This window comes from Solea senegalensis, linkage group LG11, assembly GCF_019176455.1.
Source record: "Solea senegalensis isolate Sse05_10M linkage group LG11, IFAPA_SoseM_1, whole genome shotgun sequence".
NCBI lineage: Eukaryota > Metazoa > Chordata > Actinopteri > Pleuronectiformes > Soleidae > Solea > Solea senegalensis.
The window spans coordinates 3,156,426-3,167,770 of NC_058031.1; the positions used below are offsets into that span (position 1 = coordinate 3,156,426).

The 11,345-nt window shown below is 42.4% G+C and overlaps 1 protein-coding gene across 1 annotated transcript; it reads left to right on the forward strand.

Annotated features, from left to right (window-relative positions):
• Positions 1–3,443: 3,443 nt before the first annotated feature.
• On the forward strand, positions 3,444–10,748 carry LOC122776669 (protein Wnt-7a). The gene is made up of 4 exons (XM_044037307.1): positions 3,444–3,855; positions 4,338–4,564; positions 7,110–7,381; positions 10,059–10,748. Exons 1-4 carry the CDS (start codon positions 3,785–3,787, stop codon positions 10,539–10,541), a joined length of 1,053 nt encoding a protein of 350 aa, XP_043893242.1. The 5' UTR covers positions 3,444–3,784; the 3' UTR covers positions 10,542–10,748.
• Positions 10,749–11,345: the final 597 nt, after the last annotated feature.

Sequence of the window (11,345 nt, forward strand, 5' to 3'; positions counted from 1 at the left end):
AAAACGTTAGACACATGTTATTTGCATTCTTTTTTTATGTCTAAATTACTTTTAATGTTTCAAGTCTTTTTATGTAAATTTTATTTTGTACCTTGAGCAGGCAAACTCAAATGACCCGTGACCTTTGACCCCAAATTTATTTCCTGTCTTATTTCACAGGTTTCCTCCGTGTGCATTTTGTTGACTTAAAACTGTAGTGTGTAACTTTTAAACATAGACACACATCTGTAACATTCAAACCTCTCTCAGGAGAGTTCACACAAAGCTGATAAAGCCTTTATTATAATATAGCTCTTCTTAATAGCACCAACCAAAAACAGTCCATAGTGTTATTTTTAATCTCCGCCTGTTATTGACCTGTGAAAATCAAATATTAACAGATTGTGGGACAGTTGTGTATGTTTGTGTCCTCCAAAAACTATCTGGCAACCCGTAAATGACGTCACTCTAGGTTTCAGGGGGCAACACTGTCCAATATTTTAAAATTCAGACCTGATTTGAACTGTAATGGCCACAGTTTTTCACATTTGACATACAGCCTGTTTAATGTACACGCACTGTTTCTCTGTCCTCACCCAGGATATTTGATTTGCACTTAATGATGTCCCAGACAGTGAGGGCTTTGTTTGTGTCGGTGTCAGCGACGTGGACGACGGCCAGTCTGGCAGTCAGTGGGTATGAAGACAGCAGCCCGGCGCAGTGACAGGTAAACCCTGGCACAGAGGATCCTCGTCCTATAAACTCTCAGTGTAGGCAACAGAAATCCACAACATGCATGTTAATATTCCATCATGTTACGGACTGGAGAAGATACAAGAGTGGGAAAAACAAACGCAGTCTAGGTTCCAGATAGGATCCGTTTCTTGTTAATCAGCCATTGATTCCAACCTGGATTCAAAAATAATTTAAAAAGCATGTGTGTTTTTGCATTACTTCAGGGTTTACAACACAGGAAACTCTGAAGGTGACCTTCAGTTATAAACTTAAACTTGGCACGTTATCGGTATTGGCAGATATCAGCTTTAGAATTGATCGGCAAACACACCAAGATCTGTCGATATGACAACAACAGGAAGCGTCACATGAATATGCAAAATATTATGTTATGCACAAGAGACTTAACAACCTCTACATTCTACACTCTACATAACTCAGACAACAAACAAACAAACAAACAAAAACAGCTACCGAGGTTTAAAGACCTTTAAAACCTCACAAACCCACCAATCTTATTTTGAAATCCACCCTTAGGCAACAACAACAGGACAGACTTAGACACAAACAGGACATTTAATGTAATAACTTCAAAGTGTTCCATCAATGTACACACACACAAACTTGTGTCATGAACATAATGCATTCCCTAGCCCCTTACCTTTACCTCACAACTAAGTGCTTAACCCTTACCCTTAAACCAGGTCTTAACCCTTGAAAAGCCCTTTAACGTTGTGGGGCCCAGACAAAATGTCCCAACAAGGTCAAAATGTCCTCACAAAGACAGGTTTGTACATTTTTTTGGACCTGACAAAGATATAAATAGCATAAAAATCTCCTTTTGTGTGGTTGTTTTATTCGTAAACATCTGAAATGAAGCCTTATTTCCAGCGCCCTGATGCCTGATGTGTAGTTGTTTTGTCCAGTTTATTGTTTATAAAGAACAAATGACCACTTTATGTACAGACGCTGTAAAGATAATCTGATATTAATGTGTCAACAACTCACCTCCATAACCAAGGAGTGTGTGTGGCAATCCTGAAAACACATTTAAAAACTGTGATCATGTTTGTTGAATACTTCTTTACATTATTACTGTATATATACACATTATTAACAATAACACAGAGCCTCAGGTACTTGTCAGGGAGTCGGACACTCGTTATCTTAAACACAGCTGAAGCAGAGATTACAGCTTCCTCAGTCAGGAATGTAAAAATATGGATGAGACATCAATAATATTCCACCTTCACTAATAACTCTCCCTGCACTGCACAGTGATGGTGCTTAAAGTTATAGCTAACTATGATTTATTTATTTGAATAAAAAGGTTTTATGTTTCACTTGCAGAGCCACCACTAGATGTCGCCATTATAAAAGGTAGTTTATCCTGGGAGTTCCACGTGGTTATACAGTATCTGTATAAAGTAAACAAAAGTGTGTACGTGGTCCTTATTATTTGTTTTCTCTTTAAAACAGCAGCATTTCTTTTACATACATATGTATTATTGTATTATCCTCTGTATATATATAAATATATGGTTTTCATACCTTATCTTGTTTTCATTTTGTCACTACACAATTTTCTTTAATTTTTACACTTGCTTTGGCAACATAAATGTTTGTTTCCAATGAATGAATGAATGAATGTTTATTTTGAACATCATAATAAAAGAACAAATCAAAAAAAACAACACATAAAATAACAATACGACAAACAAAAAGGAGTAGGATGAAGCATATACTTATCCAGTCCTACCTCTATGCTCTTCTTTTCCAACATAAATTCATCTTAAATCAGGTTATTTTACTTTACTTTACTTTCAAATTTCATCACATTGTTGCAAGAAAATTGTGCAATCTGTCTGTACACACAGTTGCAGTGTTGAAGTAACACTGACAAGTCAATTCACCACCAGTTAAATCGGTTAATTGATCACTTTTAGTGTTAAAATGACACTAAATGAGTTAAATTCAATATAAATCTTTTATAAACTGTACACACAAGTGTATTCAACTCTTTTTGTTTAAATACATCTAAAATGATTAAATTTCACACCAATTCCAGAGTTTATTCTGACTCTTTTTGTTTAAAAAATCCACCTAAAAGAGTTTAGTTTAACACTATTCCACAGTGTTTTAACTCACAACTTAAACAGTTAAACAGAATATTTCGTTTTCGTCTTTTTAAAAACACATTTATTATACAAACAAATTAAAAATCATAAACATTAATTGAGGACATAGAGTGGTAGAGAAGGAGCCAAAAGAAAACACCACTAAAATAAGGGTTTTGGTTTGTTTGTGAGCATGTTAGTTTGATATTTTGAATATCACATTATGCTAACAATAAACATTGATTTAATTTGATTTAATTTTCATATGTTTTCAACTGGTTTTTAAGTATTGAAGCATTTTTTTAACCTTGGTGTATTATCACTTTTGCCTTTTTTGTGGTTGGTTTTATTTGTACTAGTTACACATTATAATAACGCTGAACTGTGAGGCCCCGCCCACTTTAATAACCAAATAAATAGTCATCATCATCATCATCACAGGTGTGTGTCCGTGTGTGTGTGTGTGTGTATTCTTCAGCAGCACAGCAGGGCCCCATGTCTCTCTCTCTCTCTCTCTCTCTCTCGCGCTCTGTCTCGTGAACACGCCCCAGATGAGATGCGGCAGATATATAACCAGGAGCTGCGGGTCGCAGAGGAACTTGTGTGTGTGTGTGTGTGTGTGTGTGAGAGAGAGAGAAAAGACAGAATCGCACTCGCCCAGAGCCCGCGGGTTTACCTGTGTGTGACACCCTCGCAATGACAGCAGGGCCCTGCAGGGAAAGGGGGCCACGTCAGGGGAGTTTGGATGAAACGCGCGTGTGAGAAAAGAGCTCGAGCTGTGTCTCCCCAGGTTTTTGATGCGTCTCGCCACTTTGGAGCTACACTGTTGGACTTACCTGCTGCTGCTGCTGCTGCTGCTGCTTACCTGCTGCTGCTGTGATCGATAACAAGCTTGCTCATAAGTTACTCATCAGCTCCACAGATCGTTGCATGACACTGAGAGCGCGGGCGCAATGAGTCGGAGAACGCGACGCTGGATTTTAAGAGTTTTACTTTGTTTAGGGATTGTTTATTTGAAAATTGGGTGAGCATGACATTAATTTATTTAACCCCTGATCTCTGTGCTGCGGCTTTTTTTACCTGTTGCTGCCACGAATGATGTAGCGTTTCCGTCAATGTTTTTGGTTTCATTTGTGACATAAAGTTAATTGACGAGCGTCAAGTTACCGAAGACGTCTGGCATCTATGTGAGCTCATTAATTAAAGGCATTTCCGTCATGCTTTCTTAAACACATAACTGTCGTAATCTTAAATACAACCTCAGTGTCGCCTTAAACTGAGCAAAACTGTGCGTAATTACGCATGTATCTCTTCTAAAGTGAAACATTTTCACTATAAGCTTCATTTTAACGTTAAAAAACAAACATCTTCTGGTTCTACATGGACATGTGGTCACATTTAAGAAACCAAAACTTGTTTAAAAAGTTCCATATTTGAGGAGTAAAAGAATAAATGACAGGTTGATGGGCTCCTTTTTTCTCACTCCTGTCCATCTTCCATTCACAGTGGCTTCGCGTCGGTGGTGGCCCTAGGTGCGAGCATAATCTGTAACAAGATCCCCGGTTTGGCCCCCAGACAGCGGATTATCTGCCAGAGTCGCCCCGATGCCATTATCGTCATCGGAGAGGGAGCCCAAATGGGCATCAACGAGTGTCAGTTTCAGTTCAAAAACGGGCGCTGGAACTGCTCTGCGCTTGGGGAGAGGACAGTCTTCGGAAAAGAGTTGAAAGTGGGTATGTTGCTGTCTGTTAACGTTTTGAAACTTTATTTATTTTTTTGCATTCCCATCAACAGGCTTAACTCATGGTGTCAATCACCTCTTAAATCCGTGCGTATTTGTGCGCGCTGTGCGTAAAAAGCGCACACCGTCTTTACCACTTTTGCCGTTCTTTTAGAAAACTGTCACACACACAGAGCCCAAGCAAAATGGAAAGTACATCTAGGTCTTTCAAGAAAGTTAGAAAACTTGACTGCAAACACTTTTGCATCCTTTTTTTCTTCATGTCTTTAAAGATGTAAGGACATCGTTGGTGGAAATCCACACTTCACTAACTTCCTTCTGCTCTTACATGATCATCCGCTTTGCATCCCAGTATAGAGGGACCATCCCATATGGAACCTGCAGTGTCATTTACATCAGGCCTAGTTTTTTGCCCCAGACCTTTCATTGAGCGGGGCCTTTCTGAGCATGTGTATAAGAGGCATCTGAAGCCAGCGCTGTAACAGAGCTCTTGTGAATGTTGGCAGCCTTTCTTTTCAGCCTGACAGAGCCTCTGGAGACACATTTTCACTGGTCTTTATCCTGTCTAGTGATGGGTGCCGTGGCTCCCACTGTAAGCGCGTAGATCTTACCACGGGTATAAGTTACAGTTGGGGGGGGGGAGGAGAGAGAGAGAAAAGCCAAGAGGAGTGAAACACTTTGAACATATTACATTATGAGAAACAAATGAGTCTAAAATCAGTGTTCTTGTTGAAACAGAGGTCTTCTGTAAAACACAGGAGGAACGTGGCAAACCTGAAATCACTGCTTTTTTTTGGCTGCTACTGATTAAAGACAGATATTGAGGGTATCAATAACGAGTCGAACTAAAGCGGTGTAATGGAGTACGAGGATGTTTCCTCGATGAAATATCACCCATTTATTCAGAAAACACCAGGGCTTGCTCCATCTGTCGGAGTAAAAAGGATTATCTCTTCATACTGTCGAACGTGAAAACAGTGACAATCTGCTCCTTTATGAGCGAGTCATTATGGGCCCATCAGGAGAGTGTTTTTTCCCCACAAGTCTATGGCTTGGACAGCCATGGCAAATAGATTGGTTTCACCGATCAGATTAGCGTGGAAAAGGTGAATGGTTGGCGATGAATGCCATTGTTGATGGGCCTTTCTGTGGCGAGCTGTGCAGCTCACGATTGTTCTTAGGATAGAAGGGGGGGGGGGCTCTGAGAGGGGAGGGATGACCAGACCAAGTGAGCTGACATAATGCAAGGTGCATGAGCTGTTTTAGGCTCCAACACACTTGAACACTGTGGGAGATGATGTCCATATAAAGAGTGCGAGGACCAGGAGATGAAAGAGTCATCTGGCACTCCCAGATCATCTTATATACTCCAGTCTCCCCCGTCTGCTCTTCTCTTTTTTAATATCTTACACTTCTCATTACAAGGTTATGAAGAATTCATACCATCTCTTGTGGTGAACTCATGCACTCAGGACTGAAAGGGGAAAATTAACAACGGTGCAGTCAGTGCTGACACACCTTCATTTTTGGCTCGGAGCCCATCGACTCTATAAAAACGTCTACATAATTGATGCCTCAATATGAGTTTTCTTTTCCCTTTTTTCAATGACAAGGGCACACATCCAAGATGTTTATCAAAAACACAGTGAACCTTGTGGCAGGAGGAAGCGCAGAGATGTTTGTTTTGAACAAACAGAGACAAGAGGGGTTTATTTTCACATAAACACGGCGCGATGGATGTCGTCAGCAGCTATGTGTGAAAACGAGTCTCCGTTGGGGCGAGAGAGAAAAGTCCACTGTCTGTGAATGACAGCGCATTAGAAGGAAAAAGTGTTTGCCGTGTTGACACAGCATCCGCCTATGAGTCTTGTGTCAGATTAACCATTAGTTAATTGTCGATATTTCCGCGTGCGTGTCAATGATTTGTGGGCCAGACTCGGCCGAGATAACAGTAGAATGAAGATTTTCGATGTCACTCCCTTACGGCGTTTGCACAGAATGTGACAGTTTTCTGAGGCGGATCAATAACCGCTTCCTTGGCCCACAACCCTCTTATTCATGCCGCCTTGTTGACTGTGGGGCCGGCGGCCATCTTAGTTCAGGGGCAGGACAGTTTCCAGGTCAGGTTTCAAAACACTGCGGCCCTTGAGTGACGTGTCAGTGAGACACAGTGATGTCAGCGCATGTGTTGTTAACGATTTACCTCCTGGAATATCTGCAGCGCGTGGAAAGAAACAGCGCGAGCTGAACGAGCGGGATTTCTGAGCATCAAACTCCAACCTGCTTTACTAGCGCAATGTCGCTGTTGCCGTCCACTTCCTGTGTGTAGTGCGGGAATCGAAACACGGAGAGCGTCGCGTAGAGCTGATAGTCTTAATCTGCTTTGTGAGACCTCATTTAACAACAGACATTAGTTTATATCGAAGTTACACGCGACAGATTTAAACACCATGACATTCTTTATTTTTTTATCTTTTAAATCCAACTCTTGATTTAAATATCGTCTTATTCATCCGTTTTTCTCCTGCTCTCCCTAGGAAGCAAAGAGACCGCGTTCACCTACGCCATCATCGCAGCAGGCGTGGCCCACGCCATCACCGCCGCCTGCACGCAGGGAAACCTGAGCGACTGCAGCTGTGACAAGGAGAAGCAGGGCTTCTACAGCAAAGACCAGGGATGGAAGTGGGGAGGCTGCTCGGCGGACATCAGCTACGGCCTGGGCTTCTCCAAGGTGTTCATCGACGCGCGGGAGGTCAAACAGAACGCGAGGACGCTCATGAACCTCCATAACAACGAGGTGGGACGCAAGGTAAGTGATTCAAAAACGTCCAAAAAAAGCCCCTCGTGGACACCAACTCAACGCTGCAGTGTCACTTCCTGTTTCCTTTCACCGTTCTTACACGTAGACTCTCCTTTAAAAACACATCAACAATATTCAATTCACAATATAAAGAGCAAACTCTTTATTTTTCCTAATGTCATTTTGAAGAGGCAAACCAGTCATTTCCAAGAGACCTATCGATCGATATCGATAATTATTGATAATGTTTCATGACCTATTAAAAATGAATAATAAAAAACATTTGATTTAACACTTAACACTTTTATTCTTCACTCATAAACTTTCCTCTTATGTTAATCACTGCATAAGTAATAAGCTCTCGGTGGGTACGGTCGTAAGTAACCGCGACGCAACCGAACTTGACTCTGGCCCTGACCACGCTACAGGTTGCAGCCATGGTAGCAACTTGGTTACGAGGGACTGAGTTTGTTCATGCAACCAAACCTGCTTCGTCTATTTTTCTGTTTTTTTGTCCTAGTGACTTTATCGAATGTCCTATCGAACGTTGTCCATCATATCGCATATCGTTACGGTATTATCGCCCATCCCTAGCACGTGTTATCTGGTAAATTTTAAATTAAAAGTAATTTTCTGCTCTGATTAATCATCCCAGTACATCCTACAATTCACATATTATATATTATGTATTATTAGCATCTTTAGAGCATCACATAGGGAGTCTTTAAGTGAAGAAAAGCCCAGCATGATGACATGAGACATCAAATGAGAAAATCCTCTTTCTTGCAGCACAAACGTGAAAATACTGTTAAAATGTGACTTTTAAGGCATCAGTCAAGACTCATTTTGAGGGTGAACAGCTGGTTTACCTGCTTGGTCTAAGTTCCCGTGAGTGTCTCATGCTGGGTTGCACAGTGTGTGTGTGTGTGTGTGAGTGAGCTTTGCCAAAGATCTGGGCAGGAAGATGAAACAAACAAAAAAAAAAGTGGAATAAAAGGCTGCTTTTAGGCCACAGAGCTGTTCTAAGTGGCAGGGTTTGATTACAACCCCGATCTGTGCTCTGAAAAACCAGATTGACACTGTACAAAAAGGCATTAGCCCCGTCCCCACATGCTCTGCACCACTGGGACAGTGTACAGTTACCTTTGCCGCGGTCCCCACCCTCCATTTCTGTAATATCATAAACCCACATCAGGTGCTATGTGCTTGTACACGCACCACATTTGGTGTTTGCTGTTTGGTTGCCAGGTTTGATCATCGTCACTGAGTCATGTGTGTGTGTGCAGCACAGCTGTGAGCCTGCATAGCAACTCTCATAAACAGGTTTAAATACGTTTTAATTGAAATCCCCGAGGTTACAACTTTTTCTTGCTGCTGTCGGGACGTAAGAAAAACACAAGTTTAAAAAAGGGGGAAAAAAAATCATACAATATGAAGAGAACCAATGAATTAGCAATGAAACAAACACTTTCACGGTCACTTGCATGGCAGCAGAGTGACAAAGAGACTCCAGTGAGTCTAGAGGTTAGAAATTGAAGGGAATCATGTGCCAAACGGCTAAAGTGAGGTTGGAGGTTAGTGAAGAACAAAAACCGAGCTTTGCCCGATTTAAGTCATGTCCTCTCTCTCTCGCTCTCCGCCGCGCTGTGCCAAAAAAGCCTCATTCACAAAACCAACATGTCCCGCCGCGGCTGAAAAGCCTCCTCGCTCACAATCGCTGCGAGAAGATCATTTTCTCGGCGCATTTCGGGACCATGAATTCAAATTGGCTTATCTGGACAGCTAAATTGCCTCCCAGGGAAAAGAGTAGACTTGTGGATTCAAACTTTGTGCCGTTCTCTCTCCGTCCCATTCTCTCCGTTAATAAATAGACCCTCTGTGTGATAGTCCCCCTCCTCCTCCTTTATTTATGCTAATAAAAGCAGTGACACTGAGCAGGAGCTCCCTGGTCGAAGACGTCGGGACAAAGGCTGTCACAAGTGTTGGTCACAGAACAACTGATGGATTAAGGAGTTGAAGCCAAGGGTTTTATGAAGTGGTTTGCTCTGGGGGAAAGTTGTTTTTTCCTTTGGTCCCTGTTCACATGTCTGTATTTTGGGTTTATAGTGACAGTTTACTCGCCAAGAGGCATAAATATCTTGTCAGCGGGCTGAAGGAAACCATATAATCACGCGCCAAACACCCAAAAAAAAAAAAAAGGGAAATTACAATTGACCTTGTTGCGAACGAAAATTCCAGTTTCAGTCAGTGGCACTTCTCATTGTCATCAGTGCGGGGTTTAACAGTAATCCCAGTCACTCGACGCCTCGTACAGTCACTCTTGACATTTGTGTGTGTGTGGTAACTACACACACACACACACACACAGCCTGAAATCCGATACATTATTTTGGCTTCTGTGTATGTGGTATCACACCGCTATATGCTGGCACTGCATTTAATCCACAACTATAGACTCTTTTGTTTTGCCGGTTGTTAATAACATTGTTATTAAGTTGCACGTTGACGTGCGGGAGGTAAAAAGAGGATTCTTTTACACCAGATTTTTGATTTTAAACGATTACGTTTGACAGATGAATCAGTGAAGTGACAAAACCACCATAATTGTTATATAATATTGTCACTTTGGCTGTTGTTAACCTGTCACTCATCACTGTAATGTGTTTGTTTTTGTTTTTCCGCGCAGGTCCTGGAGAAGAACATGCGGCTGGAATGCAAGTGTCACGGCGTCTCGGGTTCCTGCACCACCAAAACCTGCTGGACTACACTTCCCAAGTTCCGCGAGCTCGGCTACATTCTCAAGGAGAAGTATGCCCACGCCGTGCACGTGGAGCCGGTGAAGGCCAGCCGCAACAAGAGGCCCAAATTCCTCAAGATCAAGAAGCCTTACTCGTACCGCAAGCCCATGGATACGGACCTGGTGTACATCGACAAGTCGCCCAACTACTGCGAGGCCGACCCCGTCACCGGGAGCCTGGGCACGCAAGGCAGGGTGTGCAACAAGACGATGATGCAGCACATCAGCGGGTGCGACCTGATGTGCTGTGGGCGGGGCTACAACACGCACCAGTACTCGCGCGTGTGGCAGTGCAACTGCAAGTTCCTGTGGTGCTGCTACGTCAAGTGCAACACGTGCAGCGAGAGGACAGAGGTGTACACGTGCAAGTGAGACACTGTTTATTTTGGATAGTGTCGTGTGCGCGCGCGTGTGTGGTTGTGCGACGACGCATGGGAGGCGGAAGTGGAACTCTTGAACGCCGCACACAGCGAGGAACTACTGCGGCGCGCGCACAGTAAGCTGAGGACGGGGCGTCGTCGTTCTTTTGCACACAGAGCTCTTCAAGGATTGTTGTAGTTTTTTATTTGGATTTTTTTTTTGGGGTGCAGTGTTGAAACACTGTGATCTGCACCGTTGTCATATGCGTGACCACAGCGAGCGAGACTCTAAGCTATACGGACATTTGTTACGCGCTGCTGTCGTTCTCGCTCCCTGCGCACACAGCCATCTGGAATATTTAACACACTGTATTTAGAGAATGGAAATGATTCATATTAATTTATTCTATAAGGAGAGAAAAAACACTACTGATTTTGTCCATTTTTTTTTTTAGTGTATTAAAGCAATCAGCTCTTGTCTGACACTGGATTTTGAATCTGAACATGTAGAATAATAATAATGATGTTGTTCCACATGGAAAAGTGCTGTAGGCTGCTCACACTGACCTTCTGAACTTCTCCCGAGTTTGTTTTCCCTCTGTTTGCTGCTAGTCTAGTGAATCCCTCTGGTTTGAGGTAGAAGGTTGTACGCTCTACTGACTGCCTTCAATGGCGTTACGCTCACTTCAAGCTGATTTAGCTTCACTGGACTTATTCACTGATCAAGAACAAAAAAAAGAGATGGGGACGTTTTTTTTTTTCCACTTTTGGTAAATATTGGTTGATAGAGTATATTTTGTAAAAGCCTATTTTTATA

Bases quoted from the DNA above. Each gene is read 5' to 3' on its own strand.
- LOC122776669 (XM_044037307.1), top strand. From the start codon at position 3,785: ATGAGTCGGAGAACGCGACGCTGGATTTTAAGAGTTTTACTTTGTTTA. The intron at 3,856-4,337 runs GTGAGCATGACA...TTCCATTCACAG, and splicing joins ATTGTTTATTTGAAAATTGG to TGGCTTCGCGTCGGTGGTGG. The intron at 4,565-7,109 runs GTATGTTGCTGT...TGCTCTCCCTAG, and splicing joins CGGAAAAGAGTTGAAAGTGG to GAAGCAAAGAGACCGCGTTC.